The sequence below is a fragment of the Cucurbita pepo genome, chromosome LG02 (assembly GCF_002806865.2).
Source record: "Cucurbita pepo subsp. pepo cultivar mu-cu-16 chromosome LG02, ASM280686v2, whole genome shotgun sequence".
Taxonomy (NCBI): Eukaryota; Viridiplantae; Streptophyta; class Magnoliopsida; order Cucurbitales; family Cucurbitaceae; genus Cucurbita; species Cucurbita pepo.
In genome coordinates this window covers 4733030-4756339 of record NC_036639.1, presented here as the reverse complement: position 1 = coordinate 4756339, position 23310 = coordinate 4733030, and the positions used below count along the sequence as shown (strand labels likewise).

Here is a 23310-nt window from a genome sequence, read left to right as displayed (position 1 = left end):
TTTTATTTTTTATTTTTTTTAATTTTCTGTCTTGTAGTAATGGTGGTGGAAGAAGTTGTTGATATCTCAATTCATTCTTTGGTCTCTTTTTGGAGGCTTCTTCTTTACCCTATGAATTACATTCTCTCTCTTCAAATTATTAAATATACGTTTAAATTATTTGAATTCTGTTCGAGTTACCGACAATATGAAATGGGAGTGTTCATGTGACTCGATAACCCGACCAACTTAGTTCACCCAACCCGAATCCATAATGGTTAGGTTGAGTTGGGTTTTTCTCGGTTTGGGTTGGATTGAATTTTTAAAAACGGAAAGATTCGATTCGATTTGTGGGTTAGTGTTTTTTTTGGCGACGTTACACTAAAATACTTTTTAAAAAAATGAAGAATATTTAACGTTTGTAACTGATGTTAGTGATGAGTTGTATTGATGTTTGAATTTTATGAATTTTTTTTTTTAATAATTAAAAAAAAACAACTCACAATCCAACCCAACTTGAAAATAGAGAATTGGGTTAGATTGGGTTGTGAACTTTATTCGGGTCTTGGATTATCTATCCAACCAACCATAAATTTTTTCAATCCAACTCGTGTACTCCCATGAGATGAAGTTTTAGATCGAGCTTAGTTTACATCACGACCAGTGTCGAACAGTGAATTAAATAGTACATTTTCAAGCTTTTGGATCAAGTAAAAATGGAATAATTTTATGAATATCGAGACCCATTTCGCTATCAATGTGTGCAATACTATCTTAGTTTAGCTCGACATCACTTGAGTCCAAACAGTAACTAACCTATTAAAACGTGTTGGGAATAGCACCACACTTATATGAATATCTTCCTTACATACTCAATTGAACACCTCAACGTGTTACGTGTTGGACAAAAAGCTTACATAGACCTGTAACGGGATGCTGAAATGAACAAAACAAAACTAACAAAAACCCAAAATTTTTGAAACATTAAAACAAACATATAAGATTGAATCAACCGACACTAATGTATGGAATTTTCTTTTGTTCTTTTGTTTTATTAAGGATATTGGCTTTATATTCTTATTTAAATCGTCAACTACACCTTTAATTGCTTTAAATTACCACAAGCTAAGCATAATGGTGCATTATTTTACCTTGATCCACTTTTTTACCTCTCTAATCAAAGATTTTTACCCACAGTAAAATTATAGCGCTTTGAGTTGCTAGAACTGCATCGAATCAAGTAAGGAAAACCATATAGATAGCGGTTTACCACTCTCGAGAGCATCGAGACGCTACTTATTTAAGGCTTTTGTCAATAAAGACATGTGTTTGTGCTTCTTTGGTTGATTTTGTTCATAGCACTAGTCGTCAATGGTCTTCCTTTTGTACATGTTTTCAAACACCGCACCAATAAAGAGTTTATTTTATTAAAAAAAAATAATAATTACAACAAAATTGAGAGGACAAAAAGTAAAATAATTTCTAAAATTAAATAATTTAATGGGTAATTATAATCACCATCATCCTTATTAGTTACAAGGTCATGATTAATTAACGATTATTAGATTAATAATTACTTGTATGATGACTAGGCACTAAGATCCCAAAAATGCCTTTTTTTTGGGATATATTATTTATATATTTAATTAATTTTATTTAGAAACATATATATATGATTTCATATTTCTTGGGCCGAAGACGACACAAATCGGATCCGGCCCAAGCCCTAAACTGAAGCCCAAATCCCAGTTCTGAAAACATAATAAAAATAAATGAAGCAAAAATTGGAGATGCGGGGTATCGATCCCCGTACCTCTCGCATGCTAAGCGAGCGCTCTACCATCTGAGCTACATCCCCATTTGTGAATCTGGTCATTAAATATAATAAACTATTTATTTTTCAAACAATAATTTATTAATATTTATGAAGTAAGAGATATGGTATTTATCTAATCATATAAAATTGAATTTATGATTAATATCGAAATAATAATTCCCTAGCGAAAACCTTATGATAAAATATTACCAAGATTTTTATACGTAACAATATGGTATAAACCATAGGATTTTACGCATTATTGATGGGTTATTCTTATAAAAAAAAATTGGTCACCTTATTCATGACTAAGCTTGGTGCGAACAATTTAATTTTGTACTAAAGAAATAAATATGACAGCAAATTATTACGAGCAAAATTTTACCCAAATATTAAAATTGTAACACTAAACTCTTATTAGATGAAAATAAATTTGATGAAAGATCGAAAATAAAAGGAGATAAAATAAGGTGCAGATAAATGGTTTCTATCTGTGATTGACCAGATAGATTCATATTCCACAATAAATTCTTTCGGTGTTCAAAAAATATATGTAATCGAGTAAAGACCATCTGTTATTTATTTGGACGATTACGTTAAAACACGTTCTAATCTTTTAATTTCTACTATTTTGAAATCTTCGATTTAATTATATAACTTTATTATTGACTATTAAAGTTAGCTGATGTTAAATGTATATTATTTATAATTAATTAACAAAATTTGGAATTAAGCCATTTAGGTGAAATGAGAAAATCGTCGACTCGTTAAACATTATATTATAAAAAAAATTAGTTTGATAATTTTTTTTTAATATTGACATCTTATAAATTTGAATATTTTTAATAACAAAATTATATAATTAAAAATTTAATAAAAATAATTTAACTTATATAGAGTAAGTAGTTATTGACACATTATTAAAATTAGCTAAAATCCATTATTAAAACAAACAACAAAAAAGAAAAAATTAAACTAAATTAATAAGATACCATAAAAAAAAATATACTGCAAAAGTTTTATTATCGCGTTTAAATTTTTTTTACAAAGTTTAAAAATATTTTTATCCAACGTATATGAACGGTAAAAAAAAATTTAACATATTTTTCAACGTCAAATACTCTTAAAATCGTAGGAGAATAGATCTATGAAATATATGTCCATATATGGATAATAAAAAAATTTAAAAAATTTAAAAATTTTGTTATAAAGTTGAAGAGCATTTTTGAAACAAATTATATATATTTTGATACGAAGTTTTTGGGAGATAGCATAGATTATAGGGTTGTAAGGTGTTAAAAAAGAAAGTGTAAAGATTTCAAATAAAGTGGTAGATTGGATCGCAAAAGAATTAGGTTGGAAAATTTTCAGGTAAGAATGGAAATGTCTGATTTCAATTCTCCACGGATTTAGGTGGAGAGAGTTTTAGGAGAAAACGACTGGAATAATCAATATACCGCCATTGAAAGTGGTCTGATTTCATTATGATTCTCTTTCTTCCTGCAGCAGCTTTCTCCAAAAATCCTCTCCAACAACGGAATCACGCCTTCTTTCCAACGCATTGTTATTTAGTCAAATGTTTCTAACGTCGGCGAATTCTTCGACCTTCTTTTGGTGGATCTGGTCTGAATCGGACACCCATTGGCGGCCTTTCCACTCCGCCCTCTTTTGATTTCCATTTCGTCTTTTCAAAAGGGGTTTTATCGCTCTCTTTTTCTCAATTATTTTGGTTTGCAATTGGAATTTCCTTAGCTTCGTTATCTGATTGTTTCTTTTCTGAGCTTTTTTCCCCTTGTGTGTTTATGGGATTTGTTTGAATCGTTGAGATTGATCGTCGTCCAGCTCGTTTTTGCGATTTTTATCTGAAATTATTGTTCGGTTTGCTGCGGGATTTTGAGGAATCGTGTTTCTGAAGAACCTTGGTTTTGGATGGTTTTTTTCACTTGAGGTTGGGGAAAGATGGAACCGTGAGGATATTATGCTGTTATAATGACATTTCAACGACTTATGGGTATTGCAAAAAGGAGATGTTTGGTTGTTTTTGTGATTCTCATATGTGCTTCTTTAGCAACTTGCTTTAAGGGCCATGAGGAAGAGGAACTGATTCTGAGCCAACTAGCTGACCCAATTACTGGGGATATCAATATAGAGATGGTGAGCAATTATGTTTATGATATGATCTTATTTAGCTTCATTTATCTTAAACCTTGTTCCTTAACTGTTCTTTTTAGATTCAAGGCTAGTTTTGCTTGAATTCTTTGATCTTTGCAATTCTTGAATGATATTTAGGCTCATTGATTGCTGCTATTATGTTTGGTTTTGGACATAACTGTTCTTAAGTTCTTGACCATGTTTGTGCTGAATTTATAATAAGCCCTTTTAATGGAGGTAAGAATTTGGAACAATGAACAGAGATGAGAGCGGAATGTGTTAAAAACTTGTGCATTTATACGCTCAATTACAAATTTGTTTCTCTCTTTGTATGTTTAAAAAGCAAGAGTTGTATAGATAATATTCTTGTTTTGTTTGAAATCCTAGCCCCATTTTTCCTCTGAGAAAGAATTTTTGAAGAACTATAGGCTGCTTATAGCTCTTTTGAAAATAAGAACTTATTGAAAACACGTTTTCTTTTTTAAAATTAATTCATAGATTAGTTGTATTTCTAACGGTTTATGTGAGATTCCCCGTTAGTTGGAGAGGGGAACAGGGGAACGAAGCATTCCTTATAAGGGTGTGGAAACCTTTCCCTATTAGATGCGTTTTAAAACCGTGAGGCTGACGGCACTACGTAATGGGCCAACGCGGATAATATCTACTAGCGGTGGGCTTGGGCTGTTACAGTTTAATAACCTTTACCTTAACCCTTACTAACTACTCAAGAGCTTAAAACATTTTTTGAGAACATAAACAATGTTTTTCTTTTTTCTAAAATAGCTTCCAAACAGCTTTCCACTTTCTTTGTTATTAAAAATTTTGGTTAGAATCTTACGAACATTTTTAAACGAGTAGATTACAACATAAAAGAGCTGTTAGCAATCAAACATATGTTTTAGAATTCTCAACTTCTATTCTTGATAAATATCTATCTCGACCTTTCATTTGTTCCTATAACTATGTGGCTTCTGTCTCTAGGCTGATTTTTTAGCCCTAAGATCTGCACATATGGCATATTATTCTTAAGGTAACTTATTTTAACTTCAAAAACATGCTGCAGGCTGAGCTGTTATTGGTGAAGTGCAACTTGGATTTCTTTCAGTTGAATGAAGATGTAGATGGTACTGATTCGTGCTCTGAAGAAAAACCGAGGAGCACAGATGGAATTAATTTCGAATGCCGAACGCTTGCAAAAGAAAAAACAAACAGAATGCTAAGTTCCATGCATCCCCAGATGAAGCAGGCTCTTTTAGATTGTGTAAGAAAGAATTTTCATGTCTCCGGGAGAGACTATAATTCTCAAGCTTGGTACACCCGATATCTGGAGTCATTGCTTTTTATGCCTGGTAGTTTTAGAAGGAAGTTAAGTTCTAGATGGCTTCGAAGTGCTGAAGAAGAGCCCGCTCTGGCACCTGAATCTTCAGATCCTGTATCTCCGCCCCGTCCTAAAAGAAAACCATTTTTTCCACCAGATTCTGGAAATTCAAGTCAATCTTCAGGAGATGAAACTCCTGTAAGAAAAGCTTCTAGCACAGGTGGACAAAAGGAAAAGAAATCTAATCATCAGCAAACAGTTATTTTAGCTGTTGTCATAACAGCAACAGTGACTTTTATTATTGTAGCTTTGCTCTTTTTATGCTATAATAAGAGTGTTTCCAGAATGAAGCAAAATGATGAAAATCATGAAAGGCCTCTCCTAAGCTTGAGCTTAAGTGAGTACTCTATTCTGTGTTCTCACAAGCATGTTATGGATTTTATTTTTATTATTATTATTATTTTTTGGTGTTTTCTTAATGTTGATTTAAATCATGACCTTTCAGGTTCTTCGCCCAAGTATTCTGCCTTTGGGAATTCTATTAAGGAAGACGTGCTCATCAATCAAGCATCTAACTTGAATCACCACCAGAGAGCTCCATCTTTGGATGGTAACCTGCACATTGTCTCCGATGGTGCACATACCTCAATGCAGGGACATCCAGCTTTTGGAGATGCTGGAATTGCCAATAACGCATCTTTTGAATCAACTTATATGGCTGATGGTACTACTGGCTTGGTGCCACTACCTCCTGGAGCAGTGCCAGTCAACTCAGAGATTATACCACCTCTGAAGCCCCCTCCTGGCAGGGCTATTCCCCTTCCTCCTGGCAGGACTGTTCCCCTGCCTCCTGGCAAGACTGTTCCCCTGCCTCCTGGCAAGACTGTTCCCCTGCCTCCTGGCAGGGCTGCTGCTCCCCTTCCTCCTGAGCCCCCTTCGTCCTTTAAGTCACCATCCAGCATGAGTAGTTCTCCTCCTCCTCCACCTCCTGCACCTGGTGCTCCACCACCAAGACCTCCTGGAAATTCAGGTCGCCCTCCTGGACCCCCTCTACCTCCAGCATCTGGACCAGGCAACAAAGCAGGCCCTCCCCCACCACCACCTCCTAAAGGTGGTGGTGGTAGTGGTCCACCTCGACCACCACCTCCAGGAGCACCCAAAGGTGTAAATCCACCTCGACCTCCAAGACCTTTTGGACGTGATGACGAAGGTATGGACGAATCGGGTGTTCCCAAAGCCAAATTGAAACCATTTTTCTGGGACAAAGTTCTTGCAAACCCTGATGATTCCATGGTCTGGCATCAGATAAAAGCAGGATCTTTCCAGTATGTTATTAGTTCCACTCCTTTTATATCACCATTGCTTTAAATTATTATATTAGTTGCTGAAAACATGTAATCTAAATAATACAGATTCAACGAGGAGATGATAGAAACTCTTTTTGGATATACACCAGTTGATAAAAACAAAAGTGAGGGAAAGAAGGAGGCATCATCACAAGATCCTGCGCACCAGTTCATTCAGATCATTGATTCAAAGAAAGCACAAAATTTGTCCATTCTTTTGCGGGCACTAAATGTGACAAAAGAAGAAGTTTGTGATGCGCTTCATGAAGGTAATCTTACCTGATATTGACTTTCTTGCATCTTCTTAAGAAGACATAAAGAGAAACGCCTGAATGGAGGCATGCACTTCATTCTCTTCAACATTTGATTCTGTCCCAAAAGTGGAGAATTTGGTTGAACTAGAAGCAATATGCCTGATACTCCTATGGGGTGTTAATTTACAATAGATGTTAAGAAACGTGATCTTTTCTGATAAAGTAGCTGAGGGAAGTTGCTCCACACCCAAAAACTTCAGGAGATAGGCTGGTTGAGATCCAAAGAACATGGTTCCCGGAAATGGGCTCTAGAGAGCATGTTAAACCTATAAATGGTAGCAACCTTTCATTTTCTAGCTCGTTGAATGATTAAAAAAAGACAAGAAAGCAGGCATATCTAAGACAATACTCCTAGACATAGGTTGAGAATCAATTTGCTAAATGGTTTGGAGAATGATCAAACTCTCAATTTGCTAAATATCCAATACAACACTCAAAATCATCTATTTCATTGGCGTAACATGTTAATTTCCTCATGTGATAGAAAGTCCAACATGACAATGCTGGAAACATGCAAGTATGGTCTTGCTTCAGAAGATCTTACTTTCACAACCATTGTGTGGCATTAAGTATAAGAACTCGGAATTTATCCTTTTGAGCACAGGCTCAGATTAATAGAATGGTACTTCTGAAATTGCTGATGTCTACTTGCTTACGCTCAAATATATTTTTCCCCTTCCCCCATCTTTGTTGAGCAAATTGTGAATGAGGGATTGTTCTAGGGAGCCTATACATTGAACAATGATGAAAGTATGCATTTCCCTTTCCATATAAAACGTGTCTTTATTTGCAATCAGCTATATTTTCTCTTTTCTGGGTGATGGAAGGTCATTATTCCCTGGTAAATCTCTGATGTAAATATGGAGAAGTAGTTGTTAACATTTGTTTGCATCCGTTTCTGCAAAATTTTTCTTAACAGTGATTCTAATCGATATTTCTTTTCCCAAATAAGAATTCTAGTTGACACTCTTGTTAAAAGGTAACCAAAAATATATGTTTTTTATGCGGCATGGGTGTATCATCATTCTAAATAAGGTAATCGAACATTTCTCTATACGGAGAGATCATTACTGTCAGTGTCATTGTTATTGAACAAAAACGTGTCCCTGTCATTTACATAATGTATAGATATGTTTTTCTGCCTTTTTTCAGCAGCCATTTCTGCGCATTTTACATTTTCATGATATGATCTTGAGCATATTCTGACCTGTCTTGGTTGGATCAGGAGCTGAACTTCCTGCCGAACTTCTTGAAAACTTACTGAGGATGGCACCAACACCAGAAGAAGAACTCAAGCTTAGACTGTTTAGTGGGGAACTTACTCAACTTGGAAATGCCGAGCGTTTCCTTAAAAGTTTGGTTGATATCCCATTTGCTTTCAAAAGGTTGGAATCGCTGCTTTTCATGGGCACTCTCCAGGAGGACATCACCATCACTAAGGAGTCCTTTGTTAACTTGGAGGTAGAACACTTGCCACCCTATTACCTTTTAGTACTTAGAACTCTCAACATCATGGTTAGCTCAATATGAACAATTCTAAAGCTGCTAGTTAGTTCTGCATGAAAATTTGAGCGACTGATAGGTAACTGAGTCTTGTTGCCATGATAGCCAGGTGTTTTCTGATAAGTAGTATTCTAATGAAGCTATTCACGGAGTTTGTAAGTCTGAGCAATTAAGAAAGCAGTTGAATAGGGAGTAATTCAATTTCAACAAGGACATCATGCAAAGTGGGCAAGATGAACACAGTATATAACTTAGATTTACACTTGTCATTGAACCTATTCCATTTACTTGTCTCTGCCCCCATAGTCTTTTATCCATCTACAAGCTGTAGAATGAATTTCGGCTTACCATGTTCGATTTGTTTAGCTCTGCTGGAAAATGATTGATGCACACGATGGATGTTCTCCAACTACAAAGTCAGAATCTTTGTTCATCTTATTTCGTATATTCATACTCTCAAATTTGTCTAAATATGATGTAGAAATACAGATACATTATGAAATGAAAGTTCTGTTGCATTAAACTAGTTTGATTTCCCTCCATCTCGGAACTTCCTCCTGACTAATTGTGGATTCATCTTAGATTGCTTGCAAGGAACTTCGGAGCAGCAGGCTGTTCCTCAAACTTCTAGAAGCTGTTCTTAAGACGGGAAACCGGATGAACGATGGAACTTTTCGAGGTGGTGCACAAGCATTCAAATTGGACACTCTTTTAAAATTGTCAGATGTGAAAGGAAAAGATGGCAAGACTACACTATTGCACTTTGTAGTCCAGGAGATAATTCGTACAGAAGGGATAAGAGCTGCGCGGAACGCCACAGGAAGCCATAGCTCCTCGAGCACCACATCAAATGATCTGCTGGATGAAACGCCTGACGATGTGGAAGAGCATTACCGTACCCTTGGTCTTGAGGTCGTCTCAGGGTTAAGTGGTGAACTTCAGAATGTGAAGAAAGCAGCAACCATAGATGCTGATGCCTTAACTGGAACTGTTTCCAAACTTGGGCATGCACTCTTAAAATCAAGAGACTTTCTGAACAAAGACATGCAGGGTTTAGGTGAGGAGAGTCAGTTTCACGAAACCCTGAAAAGCTTTTTGCAGAATGCTGAGGTTTCTATCATGGCCCTCTTGGCAGAAGAAAAAAAAATCATGGAAATGGTGAAAAACACAGGTGACTACTTCCATGGAAATGCAGGGAAGGACGAGGGCTTACGGTTGTTCGTAATAGTGCGAGATTTCTTGGTAATGATAGATAAAACATGTCGAGAAATAAAGGATGCACAGAAGAAGCAGGTGAAGGTACAAAAACAGGCAGCATCTTCTGATAGCAATCACCCCCCTTCAACTCCAGTTCCCTCTGATCCTCCTGCTGATCTTCCCCCTGTTCCTCCCGCTGATCGTCCCCCCGTTCCTCCCGCTGATCTTCCCCCTTCAACACCAGTTGCCTCTGATCTTCCCTCTGATCGTCCCCCCGTACCTCCTGCTGATCTTCCCCCTTCAACTCCAGTTCCCCCTGTTCCTCCCGCTGATCTTCCCCCTTCAACTCCAGTTCCCTCTGCTCCTCCTCCCCCATCAACTCCAGCTCCCTCTGCTCCTCCTCCCCCTTCAACTCCAGTTCCCTCAGCTCCGCCTCCCCCTTCAACTCGAGCTCCCTCTGCTCCTCCTCCCCCTTCAACTCCAGCTCCCTCTGCTCCGCCTCCCCCTTCAACAACAGCTCCCTCTGCTCCTCCTCCCCCTTCAACTCCAGCTCCCTCTGCTCCGCCTCCCCCTTCAACTCCAGCTCCCTCTGCCCCTCCTCCCCCTTCAACTCCAGTTTCTTCTGCTCCTCCTCCCCCTTCAACTCCAGTTCCCGCTGCTCTTCCCCCTGTTCGTCCCCCTGATCTACGACACACGCCTTCTGCCGATCTGAATCAACTGATCTTCCCAGCAATTACTGATCGTAGGATCAGTGACTCAAGTTCAGACGAGGAGAGTCCATAGGTTAATCAGCTGAAAAGGTGCCCAGCCTTCATAATTGTTAGGCTCCTTTTGGTCATAGGCAAGATATGTAGCAGTAAGAAGAAGAAGCTCCATGAATTGCCACAATGTGCTCAGAATGCACTTAGACTTAGACTTTGACTTTTGTTTTTCATTCACCCTTCATTCATTTGTAAAAAGAACTTAGTTTTGACGTTTTTGGCAGTTGGAGCATTCAACAACATAGAGTTTGTAGATGTAGATTGTGTTACCAGAGTATCAGACTATCAGTTAAATATGTCTTCTTTTTTGTTGTCAACTCCCCAAAATCTCAACATTAAAGAAGGCTTCTCCACTTGTTATTTTAACTAAACTTGTCTTTTGGCCTCAAAACTCTTCTTAGAGGCAGTAGGAGGTAATCCCTCATGTTTGCAAGCCTTAATATGTTTCTCTTCACAATTTTATATTTTCATATGGGACTCCAATATATTATGTTCAATAAACTTGTCGATTTTTCTTTTTATTTGTTCAACAAACATGCGAAGATGAAGCAACTCAATCGTCTAACCTTTAATCATAATACATCATAATACATGTAACTCAATCATCTAATCTTTAATCATAATACATGTAACTGTTGAGGATTATTAGGAGTGAATCCCACCTTGATTAATTTAGTGGAAGATCATGGGTTTATAATCGGGTGATTAATTTAGTGGAAGATCATGGGTTTATAATCGGGTAATACTATCTCCATTGGTATAATGCATTTTAGGGAAGCCGAAAGCAAACCCATGAGAGTCGTGATTTCTAATTTCTAACAATAACAACCCAAACTCACCGCTAGTAGCAATTGTCTTTTTTGGTTTATATAGAATGTTTCATTTCCCTCCCCATTCGATATAAAATCTCACAACACATATGCTAGATAGCCTAAGATAACATTTAATGTTCGGAAGGGTTAAGAGGGGTATGGGAAGACGTGGCCATGAGCCAGCAAATACTTGTCTGCATCCATGAAAAGCACCTAATACAAATTCAACTCATCCAGAAATCACACATACAGCCTATAATTTGAATCTCCTATAATACTTCCATTCAATGAACAAAAATTATTAGAAAAAAATAAAACATTGAAATCCAGTATTTCAGGAGAATCCCAATGCACTTACCATTTAAGCCTAACATCCCTAAAATTGCACTCTTCCAAAACTTAGCCCTAGGAACATATATAACATGAAAACAAATATCTTTTTCTCTAAATAGAGCAAAGCAATTCATATATACTCCATAAATTCACATTTCCTCTCCTTCCTAATATAATGATACCATTCTAGATTACCCAAACAACCATTCTAGAAGTGGCTGTCTAAAGACATTATCCAAAGTTCAAAACATAAAAAATGGCACATCACAAACCACAAAAAATTACCATAATAAGTTGACACACACAATCTATTCAGTTATCGAAATAAGAACTAAGTGATCCATAATATCCCTAATATCAGAGAAACAACCACCTAAAAGAACCTGCGAACAAGAACAGCAGCAAAATATTTCACCACCACTAGACAAAACAGGAAGGGAGAAAGCTTGGCTTGATTCAAATTTCAACTCATTCTTAAGGGATAATTCACAAAACCAAAGTTATGAAAACCCAGAATAAAAATGCATCATCTACAGGATGAACAAAAAGTAGGCGGTGATATTAATAGATGATGATGATGATATTCACAACACTAGGTGAAATTCTAGCACTACTCCTTGGGACTTTTACAAATTCCATAAGCAAAAGATCTTTAACCTAAGGAAAATAATAGATGTCGAAAAAAGAGAAACGAAAATTGAAAAATCTAACGAAGTAAGAAGAGCACTATCTTGACCAGAGCCACATGTCATCAACATTCAATGATTCAGTTTCATTCCCTTTTCTATTACAAACAAATCTAGGGTTCATCATCACCACCGGCGTTCTTTGATGAAGTTCCTGTTTTCTTGGGCAGAAGCAAATTGTGAATGTTGGGCATAACACCACCATTAGCAATAGTCACATCCCCCAACAGCTTGCTCAACTCCTCATCGTTACGTACAGCAAGCTGAATGTGACGAGGAACAATACGCGTCTTCTTGTTATCCCTAGCAGCGTTTCCAGCGAGTTCCAAAACCTAAAAATCAGAAACCCCTCGAGTTAATCGCAAAAATAATAAAATCAATCAAAATTCTCAAAAGGTTAGGGGGAATTTAAGAAAGAGGAAGCCAATTGGGGAAAATTTCGAAACCCTAGATCCACGAGGAGAACTCAATCCAGAAAACCCCACATCAAATTGAAAATAACTTTCAATTAATTAACATACCTCAGCGGCAAGGTATTCAAGGACGGCGGCGAGGTAGACAGGGGCACCGGCACCAACACGCTCGGCGTACTTGCCGGCCTTGAGGAAACGAGCAATACGACCGACGGGAAACTGCAACCCGGCTTTACTACTCCTCGAGGTAGCCTTCTTGGCGGCTCCAGATCCAAGGGTTTTTCCTCTGCCGGCCATTGAATGAGATCGGTTGGACGGAAAAGACAAAGAAAACCTAAGCAGAGAAAATTGGAGGCGATTTTCCGGCGAGGACGCGAGAGAGAGAACGATAAATAAACACGAAGGATGGCAGACAGTATTTGGTATATATAGTGAGATGAGTCTTTTGATATGAGCCAATGAAAGCTGAGTACGCGGATCGAGATTTGTGGCCGTCGGATGGATGAGTGATGGCACGGTCCAGATCTGATTTGGGATTCGATTTTCGTACTAGATGGCGCGATTGAATGGTTACGTCAGCGTCTTGAGTGAATTGGCGGGATGGTCCCTCCATTTTTTTCCCCTTTTTTCATAATTAATTACAAATTTAAAAATTATAATTTAGTCCTAATTAATTCATATAATTTGTTAAACTATTTATTTATGAGAATTTTTCAATTAAAAATTATTTACGAATTTTTAAATTTTAAAATTAAATTAAATCGTGAAAATATGTATTTATTTATAGTTTCCTTTATTTAGTGAATTTTTAAAATTTTAGTCTCTAATATTAAGTTTTAAATTTAATTTCTTATATTTTAATTATTTTCAATTATAATTAGCAAATTTATGTGACATGATATTTAGCAATTTAATATTAATATAAATTAGAGAAATTCAAATATTTTCTTAAAAAATTTGAAAACATTTATGTTAAATAAATTGGGTTGACCCTCTAATCGCTGTTATTTAAGTGGTATCTCGATATCAAATTTTGAATGTTTGACCTCATGATGAAGAAAAAAAAAAAAAAAAAAAAAAAAAAAAAAAAAAAAAAAAGAAGATGTTAATCACCGTTGAATAAATGTCCACGGGGTGGGATGAGGTTAGGAGGTCTTCCCCATCTCGGTCCCCGTCCCCATTTAGTGGGAAAAAAATATCTCCTCACTTTCTATCTCTTTCCCGTTTAACAATAAATAAAATAATATTTTTATTGTTAATACCACGTTTCAAAGTTAACTTCTAAAAGTAATATTAACATCTTTTTTTTTATATAGGATAAAAAGGGTTAATTTTACTTTTTAAAATTTCATGATTGTAAAATTATTTTTTTAATTTTTTAAAAAATAGGAAGATATCAATGAAACTTTTTAACCTTTAAGGACATTTTTCGAAATATTATTAAAAATTTAATAATATTTTTTAAACAAAATAGTAATAGGTAAAAGTATTTTCAATTTTTTTTTTTTTTTTTTTTTTTTNTTTGAAAGTTTTAAGAATATTATTGAAACTTTTGGAAGCAGTCGTCAATTTCTCCAAAATTATATGGTTCTTGTTGTCTTTTGCTTGCATTCTCATCTATCACAAATTTCAATTTCTCAAATCTTGCTTCCAAAACTCTCTTTTGAAATCTCTCTGCCCCATTTTCTAAAATTTCCTTCTTGAATCGGGGTTAGAGGCTCGAGCATATGTCACTTGGTCGTAGGCGACGGAAGAACGAATAGGCTTAACTCACTTGTTGCTGGGAAGGGAGTAGTGCTGCATCATCGCAAGTCCGCACCATCAAAATGCGATTGTGATAAGAGTATTTTTTTAGACAAAGTACGCTCCCAAATATTACAACAAATTTATTTATTTTTCTAATTAATTCTTTAAAAAAAACACATATCTATTAAATTTTAGAAAGAAAAAAAAAATCAACAAGAAAGTATATGGACCGTCCCAATAGCTAAAAGCCGGGTTGGTGGATGAAAGTCCCACCTAACTAATTTAGGGAATGATCATGAGTTTATAATCAAATAATACTATCTTCGTTGGTAGGAGTCATTTTGGAGAAGCCCAAAACAAAATTATGAAAGTTTATGCTCAAAGTGGACAATATCATACTATTGTGGAGAGTCGTGTTCATTTAATATGGTATCAGAACCATGTCTTAAACTTAACCATGCCAATAGAATCTTCAAATGTCGAACAAACGACTCCAAAAGAAAAGGAGTCGAACCTCGATTAAGGTGAGACGTTTTTTGTTTGAAGGGAGGTGTTAGTGGATGAAAGTCCCACGTCGGCTGAGAGTCGTGTTCATTTAAGAAGCCCAATACGTGAATGAACACAATAGTGTTTTGCTTCCTCATTATCACCGGACAGAGCTGAATGCTTGAATTCACTCATCCTCCCAACAAACAGAGCATCTTTCTTCAACAACTTAACACAATCAAAAAAGTCTTTGTTTTCTATATATATCTGTTTTCCTCTTCATCTCTCTCTGTTCTCTACCAGAGCTGCTCTGTTTCCTCCGTCGTTGTCGTCGTCTTCTCGACATGTTTTGGTCTGAAACTTCTGCCTCGAGAGCTTAGCGGTTGGACTTTGAGACGCGGAGGACCGTAAAATGGGGACGGATAATGTAATGATATGAAAGTTTTTTAAGTTTGGAGAAAAATGCCAACAGTTTGGTTTTCTTTGAAGAAGTCCTTCCCCTGCAAACCAGAGCCATCAGAAGTCTATGATCCAAAGAGCAGGAAGCAACTCAACACAATCACAACCAAGAAAGCAGCCAATAAGTCAGGGTGTTCTTCTGGAAGATCAGGTTGTTCAAGGTCCATAGCAAATCTCAAAGATGTCATCCATGGAAGCAAGAGACACATGGAGAATCCACCGATTTGTAGCCCGAGATCGATCGGTAGCAGCGAGTTTCTCAACCCGATTGCTCATGAAGTAATACTCAGCAACTCCAAGTGTGAGCTCAAGATCACTGGTTTTGGTGGCTTCCACTTAGAGGGTGTGGGAAATTCTGGCTTTGGAGGAGGTGGGGGCGGAGATTCGCCGTTTTTTGGTACTCTTAGGCCCGGAACTCCCGGTCCGGGGGAGAACTTTGCTATCAACTCCAACTCCATGACTTCTGCAAGAAAGCTTCCTTCTCCTTTATCTTATATGGATGCCTCTCCAGCTGGGAGTACTGCAAAATTTAAGGGGGGTAGGGAAGTTCATACAAGCAGAAGGTTCTCGCCGCTAACCAAGTCGAGCGATAACACGTTCTCGGCAGTTACTTGCCATAAATGTGGAGAACAGTTCTACAAACTGGAGGCTGCTGAGTGTCACCATCTCTCCAAGCATGCTGGTTAGATAGATGTTCTTACACATAGTTCATTCAATGTTTTTCTTGTTTTGAGTTCAAGCCTTCATGGAGTTGCTTGTTTCATTCTTTTTTCTCAGTTGCTGAGCTTGTAGAGAGCGATTCATCGAGGAAAATCGTCGAAATGATATGTCAAACAAACTTTTCAAAGTCGGAGAACAATGGAAACCGAATCGAACGAGTTTTCAAAGTTCACAATATGCAGAAAACATTAGCAGGATTTGAAGAATACAGGGAAACAGTGAAGATCAAAGCAAGCAAGCTCTCAAAGAAACACCCTCGATGCCTCGTCGATGGGAACGAGCTATTGAGGTTTTTCGGGACAACGTTAGCTTGCTCTCTTGGACTAAATGGCTCCACCAGCCTCTGCATATCACAGAAATGCAATGTCTGCAGAATCATAAGGAATGGTTTCTCAGAAAAGAAGGATATGAAAGAAGTAGGAGTTTTTACGACTTCAACGAGCGGAAAAGCTTTTGAAGCCGTCGAAACGGAGAACGAAAGCTCGGTGAAGAAAGCATTGATAATCTGTAGAGTGATAGCTGGGAGAGTTCATAGGCCATTGGAGAACATACAAGATATTGTTGGGCAAACAGGGTTTGATTCTTTGGCTGGCAAAGTGGGATTACATTCCAACATTCAAGAGCTTTATTTGCTTAATCATAGAGCTTTGCTTCCTTGTTTTGTTGTAATTTTCAAACCATGAACAGAATTTGGTGTTGAGTTTGTATCAGAACAGAGCATTTACTTTTACTGATGCATCAGAACAGTACAGCTTTTAAAGATGATAGATTTCTTGGACAGTAGATATTGAATGAGTCTTAAATGTTTGAATGGGGTTGGTTTGAGAGTAGATGAACCCGAATTCAAAATTTGAAACTTTTGGCTGACTCGTGTGGGGAGAGCTCCACTTGTCGTAGCAATGTCGATTTCATAGACGACAAGGAAGTTCCCTGTTACTCAAGGGACGAGGACTTTCTTTACACTTACAAAACCGACTTTTCGACGTTTTTCCTATTGTCGATGTGAGTAACTCGATCTCATATCAGTAAGAGTCGTATAAGCTAACGAAATCGAAGAAATCGAGAAGAAGATCAAGCTAGTTCTAGGTGTGATTGCAGCTAGGAAATGTCTGCTGCTCAAGAGTCATTTATTCTCCAACACCTATATCAGTTTCACAGAGGTTGTTGTTCTTAACTGCACTGAAACTCTCTCAGTCGTCGCCGTGATTGGCGCTCTCTCTCAGAAAAGTCCACATTGATCATTAATGGCGAAGGTAGATTTTTATGGACAAGAACACTAGAGAAGAAGATGATTGTTTCTCTAAGAACTACCTGCAGCTCACAGGAAAGGGACAAAAAGAAACAATATTTGTCGTTTTCCTAGAACGGAACGACACACAGTTGTACAACCTAAGAACGTTTCCTGTTCAAGTAAGGTCGTAACAATATTTCGATATTTTCATTCACAAACTACTCGAGGAGAGTTCTTGTAACAATTGTGGGTCATTACAGTGAAGAAACTTTACAAAGTTTTCTATATTCAGTAATGTACAAAATTTCAGTCATTAAAAGAGTGAAAGAATCAACTATCATACACAAGATCAAAGAGAATATGAACTACAAGACAAACAATCAAGAGAAAAACCACCAAAAAGGGAAGCTAGGGTCTAAAGTTCATTGGTATCCGAAGCACTGTCCATTGAATCCTTTCTAAAGTGCTCGGAGACGTGGTCGATATCGACAGTTACTTCATCTGTCGTGGCTGACAGAGATTTTCTATGGTGCTTGTGTTCGAGCCTCAGGTTAATAATACGTGAGATCACTTGTACGGTGTCTCTCATGGTAGGTCGTTTTCGGGGGCTACGGTTGACACACCTATATGCTAGAGCTGCAACTTCATTCAGCTCTTGTATATTAAAGTTTCCATCTAAACGGTCGTCCATGATTTCTTCCCACCCAACTTTCCCATCTGAAGTCATGGCTGCCTAAACATCTCATAATGAAAATACATATAAGTTGGGGATTGTGAAAGTACACGAGCGTATTTCGAAAAGAACTCGAAAAGTTATTGTAATTATGGCCTTAACTTGGAGTCGAAACCAGCCTCTTGTTTTATAAAAAGTTTCCATTCAAGAACGGAGTCATAAAATAACTTTTTTGGTCGAAAGTACCAGTGATGACGATGAGAAGAGAGAGAACTTACAAGTTCGACATACTCCATAAGGCCTTGCTGCGGGTTTCTGCCAGCTATAAGCTCGAAAAGCAATACTCCGAAACTGTAAACATCGCTTTTCTTCGTGAATTTTCTTGTAGATATATATTCAGGATCTAGGTACCCAAAAGTTCCACGAATATTGGATACATGTTTATCGACCATCTCTTCTCTAGAAAGCCCGAAATCGGCAACCTGGCTTGATCAAGAGTAAGCAGACAAAAAGAATAAACAAATATCGATTAGATGCTCTTACAATGGACTCTTTCTGCATAAAGTTTCCACAAATTAAAGGGGAAAACATACCCTAGCTCTCATGGAATCATCCAACAAAATATTTGCAGACTTGATATCACGGTGTATTACTGGTGGAACTGCCTGCAGTAATGTCACAAAAACACCACATGAATGAAATATACGGTTGAAGAAGCTAGTAATCCCAGTGTCCATCAAGGTTATATCTTAGCTTACACCATCATGGAGATATTCCAGTCCCCGTGCAACATCTAATGCCACACGAACCCGCAGTTCCCAGCTCAGTGGTTCATTCTTCACCCCTAGCAAACCGAACAGTGTGTATCAGGTTCCAAGAAACAGTTGAAGAAGTCAATGTATCATCATTTTAACCAAAAGAAGATGTTCCTTCATAAAGGAGACGTCCCCATTCAAGAAAGATGTTACAAAACTCTATGTTTGCTTCTTCTTCTTCATTTTTTTTTTTATCCAGGAGTATCCAGACTAGCTTCTACGCACTTCGTCAAATCTCACAGGCCAACCGTTTTAACTGTGAGATCCCACATCAGGTAGAGAGGAAAACGAAGGATTCCTTATAAGGGTGTGGAAACCTCTTCCTAGAAGACGTGTTTTGAAAACCTTGAGGGGAAGCGCAGAAGGGAAAGTCCAAAGAGGATAATATCTACTAGCGGTGGGCTTGAGCTGTTACAAAAGATATTAGAGCTAGACACCAGGAAGTGTGCTAGCGAGAACGATGGGCCCTCGAGGGGGGTGAATTATGAGATCCTACATCGGTTGGAGGGGGAACGAAGCATTCCTTGTGGAAACTCTCCCTAGTAGATGCGTTTTAAAAACCTTGTGAGGAAGTCCAGAAAGGAAAGCCCAAAGAGGACAATATCTGCTAGCGGTGGACTTTGGCTGTTACGGTAACCTTACTACATTTAGTTATTAAGGTCGCTCGTAGGTATTAAATCTTAGGAAGGTGGCCACAATAGCGTGAATCCATTCTCTCTGCCCTTTACTATTTACACAACCTTTATTGACTACTATGTTTAACACATTCTGCAATAAGTTAACTAATGCTTGTACGACATGTTCGATTTCTTACCGTATAAGTGAGAAGCCAAGCTTCCTTTGCTCATATATACATATACAAGTATGTGTTGGTTTTTTTCGGCACAGTATCCAACCAAATTTACGAGGTTCCTATGATGCAACCTTCCGAGTAGTATAACCTAGTAAACCGAATAACGTTAAATGGATGGATCAGATATATAAAAAGCATCAAGAAGAAGATATGTCTCATGAATCAGAATAAATAATCTGCTGAACTCAATGGTTTTAGTCAATAACATTTGAAAAGAATAATGATCACCTCTGTTTGGAACTCCTTCTCCCCTTGTTTGGAATCAGTTGCAAGCACCTTAACCGCAACCGTTTCACCACTAGCCATTTGAGCTCTATAAACAGGACCGAACGCTCCTTGTCCTATTACAGTCGTGAAATTGGATGTAGCTTTTTGCAGATCCCTGCCATATCCAAGAATTAAACGAAACTCTAAGGTCCTACCAAGCCACTCTTTATCCTACACGATAACGAGATAAAAAAAGATCGTTCACCAAACATGTCACGACGAAGTTTCAATAACACACCTGTAAGAATACTCAAGTATCCCAGAAGCTGCTACCACGTTACTTTTCCTCAATCCATCAAGCCAGTGAGACATGCCATTATGGCCAGATTTAACAGGAGACTCTGGAGCTAAGGTTGAGTCTGATAGTATAGTGCACGAATCAGCACCATTGACCCGGATAGGAATCGTCGTCGCCCTCCGGGAACTGCTATTTCCTATCTGTGAACGTTTCCGCTGATACCGAAAGCAAAAGAGAGCCAAAATCGCCAAAAGAACACCAATCACAACTCCTATTGAAATCCCAATAATCAACCCAGATGACTCCCCTTTCATCTCCTCCTTTTTGCTTCCCAATTGTCAATCCAATAGCTTAATCCATTACAGCCCTGCAAAAAGAAGATTCATAAGAGAGAAAACTCACTGTAGAAAGAGCAAATCATCTTCAGGGAAAGAAGAACAACAGTTCATTTCTTCTCCAAAAGCATGAATTATCATAACATCACTCAGATTTCACACCAGCTTCTTTGACAATTCATCAAACACTTGATCTGCATCTTATTTTCACGAAATTCTCAAGCATAACAATCAACATCTGAAGTTCAAACCATCAATTTCCTAAAAATCAGCACAAAGAAAAAGCAAAAAAACACAAAATCCAGCCAAATGGGTCACCGATTTCTATACCAAATCATTCAGAACAAGAACAAACCAAACCCAGAAAACAGATCAACAGTAAACAAAGCAGAAACGAGTATCTTCCTCATCCATTCAGAAAATACAAACTGGGTATCAACAGAATTGACATTACAAGTAAGAAAATACCTTCGAATCGAACTGATTTCATCGAAATGGGAAATTCAGAGAGATGGGTAGCGTCGCAAAGAAGAAAAGAGAGAAAAACAAGGGAAAATGGTGTGAGATTCGAAGAAAACAAGTGAGAGAAAGGAATCGGAGGGAGGAAAAAGAGAGGAAAATGGTTGTGAAGTAACTCCCAGAGTCGCGAAATACGATCTGTCGTCTACTTTTTTATGTGGGGAAGTTGAAGTTGAAGTTGAAGTATATTACAATCAGCAGAATTGCAAAAAAGGGAAGGAATTAACAAAAATGATTCGGATTTTGGGTGTTCTTTTGCTGTTCTTATTATTGCGAAGGAAATGAAACTGATAAGGACTGAAAGGACTCGACTCAACGCGTGTAGAGAATGAAGTTTCTGATGTTGCCCACAATTGGCATCGGGTTATGAGTTTCTTTTAACAATTATACCCTCCACCACTGCACACCCTTTAATGCTTTTCACTTTCCATTATAATTTCATAATTTATCTAATATAATTCTAAATTAATAATAATAATAATAATAAAACCCTCTAAATTTAATTTTTTTAATATTTTCAAAAAACATTCTTACAGTTATTTTTCGGTTACTAATTTATTTCTTGCTTTTTTTTTATTTATTTATTTGTAAAGCTGTACTGGTGTGGCCAACATCATATAACTCATAGACACCAGGGTAAATACAAATATGATACACGAATACCATACACAAGCAAGTTCCCTAATTTGCAGAACTGTGATGTCCCATATTGGTTGGAGAGGAGAACAAACCACAATTTATAAGAGTGTGGAAACCTTTCCCTAGTAGACGCGTTTTATAGCCTTGGGGGAAAGCCCGGAAGGGAAAGTCCAAAGAGGACAATATCTGCTAGCGGTGGACCTGGGTCGTTACAAGAACTGTACTGGTGTGGCCAACATCACTGTACTATATAACACCGATACTTGAAGACCATACACAAAGCAGGTTTGAGTCATATTCAAAGCAAACCCTAATTTGCAAAACTGTACCGGTGTGGCCAGCATCACTGTACTGTATAACACACAAAATACCAGAAGTACATACAAATCTGATACTCGAAGACCATACATAAAGTATGGTTTGAGTTATATTCAAAGCAAACCCTAATTTGCAAAATTGTACTAGTGTAGCCAAACATCACTGTATTGTATAACACACGAAGATTATGGTACATACAAAAATCTGATACACGAGTACACTATTTTGGTTGAATATTTGAATTAAAATATTAATTATTTTATCGAATATTTGTTCATTTCTTTTAAAAAATTATATGACTTTTAAAAGTGACGTTGAAATTATTATAAGTGGAGTTGGTGAAAAGATAATATCCTACATAAATAAATAAATAAATAAAAATAAAATAAAAAATTAGACAATGATATTAATTAAGATTATGAGAAAATTAAGTAATGGTAACACTAATTAAGAAGGGGTTAGGGAAAGTGAAGTGGTTGTTGATTTTGGTAGTTTATGGGTTTGGAAATTTTGATGAATTGTCCACCAAACACACCTAATCTCATATATATATATATATATTGGTAGGGGCGTTGATAAAATCTGGTGACCTGAGAAACTCGATAACTCAATTTGTCGGGTTCAAATAAACTATAGACTGGGTACGTTCATGGCGTGTAACGGCTCAAGCCCGTCCCCCTTTGACTTATTACGTATTGAGGAATGTATTGTTCTTCTCTCCAATCAATACGGAATCTCACAATCCATTCCCTTGGGACCCAGCGTCCTCGCTAGCACACCGCCCCATGTCTGGCTCTAATATCATCTGTAACAGCTCAAGCCCACCACTAATAGGTATTTGTCCGTTTTAGCCCGTTACGTATCGCCGTCAACTTTACAATTTTCAAACGTGTCTGTTGCGGTGAGGTTTCCACGTCTTATAGGGAGTGTTCTTCCTCTCTACAACTAAGGTGGGATCTCACAATGAGTTTCCCTAAAACTATATTGAATTGAATCGAACCAACCTAATTTATTGTTAAATTTAAAAATGTATAATTATATATAAATATATTTATATTTAATCTTATAATTATTTATTATCTGACCATTCTTAAAAATAATTTATTTTATCCATTTAGAAATTAATTTTTTTACTATATATATATATTCTTAAAAGTAATTTCTTTTATCCATTTAGAAATTAATTTTTTGACTATATATATTTTGACAATAAATAAATATACATTTTTTTTGTGACGGTTACTTTTATTAAAAACAAAAAATTTGAATAAATGACCCGACCAAAAAGATTATGGGCGAGTTGGGCTGGATTCATTAACACTCTATTCCTATTCGATCTAAGATTTAACAATTTAAATTCTAATTTAAGGATAAGTAGAGTT

The 23310-nt window shown here is 37.0% G+C and overlaps 4 protein-coding genes and 1 non-coding gene across 6 annotated transcripts; 2 read left to right on the top strand and 3 right to left on the bottom strand.

Annotated features, from left to right (window-relative positions):
* Window positions 1–1764: 1764 nt before the first annotated feature.
* Window positions 1765–1837, bottom strand: TRNAA-AGC. The gene has a single exon. It is a non-coding gene; the product is annotated as a tRNA-Ala (tRNA).
* A 1281-nt stretch (window positions 1838–3118) lies between these two features.
* Window positions 3119–10751, top strand: LOC111788562 (formin-like protein 5). The gene is given in 7 exon segments (XM_023668932.1): window positions 3119–3949; window positions 5010–5218; window positions 5220–5661; window positions 5770–6589; window positions 6677–6879; window positions 8150–8385; window positions 9010–10751. Coding segments are annotated over 6 exon segments (3192 nt in total). The 5' UTR covers window positions 3119–3949; window positions 5010–5125; the 3' UTR covers window positions 10408–10751.
* A 1310-nt stretch (window positions 10752–12061) lies between these two features.
* On the bottom strand, window positions 12062–13023 carry LOC111785454 (histone H2A.6-like). Its single transcript, XM_023665849.1, has 2 exons — window positions 12738–13023; window positions 12062–12548 (listed from the first exon to the last, which is right to left on the bottom strand). Exons 1-2 carry the CDS (start codon window positions 12924–12926, stop codon window positions 12330–12332), a joined length of 408 nt encoding a protein of 135 aa, XP_023521617.1. The 5' UTR covers window positions 12927–13023; the 3' UTR covers window positions 12062–12329.
* Window positions 13024–14984: 1961 nt separating this feature from the next.
* Window positions 14985–16802, top strand: LOC111789197. The gene is made up of 2 exons (XM_023669889.1): window positions 14985–16002; window positions 16098–16802. Exons 1-2 carry the CDS (start codon window positions 15324–15326, stop codon window positions 16721–16723), a joined length of 1305 nt encoding a protein of 434 aa, XP_023525657.1. The 5' UTR covers window positions 14985–15323; the 3' UTR covers window positions 16724–16802.
* A 649-nt stretch (window positions 16803–17451) lies between these two features.
* On the bottom strand, window positions 17452–21328 carry LOC111789198 (calcium/calmodulin-regulated receptor-like kinase 1). 2 transcript variants are annotated; one of them, XM_023669892.1, is made up of 9 exons: window positions 20921–21328; window positions 20560–20690; window positions 20118–20484; window positions 19841–19994; window positions 19574–19700; window positions 18703–18788; window positions 18538–18609; window positions 18223–18426; window positions 17452–18004 (listed from the first exon to the last, which is right to left on the bottom strand). In XM_023669892.1, exons 3-9 carry the CDS (start codon window positions 20429–20431, stop codon window positions 17687–17689), a joined length of 1275 nt encoding a protein of 424 aa, XP_023525660.1. In that variant the 5' UTR covers window positions 20432–20484; window positions 20560–20690; window positions 20921–21328; the 3' UTR covers window positions 17452–17686. The 2 variants fall into 2 exon arrangements, with proteins under 2 accessions (XP_023525660.1, XP_023525658.1); XM_023669890.1 differs by lacking the exon at window positions 20560–20690.
* Between the last annotated feature and the right edge of the window lie 1982 nt (window positions 21329–23310).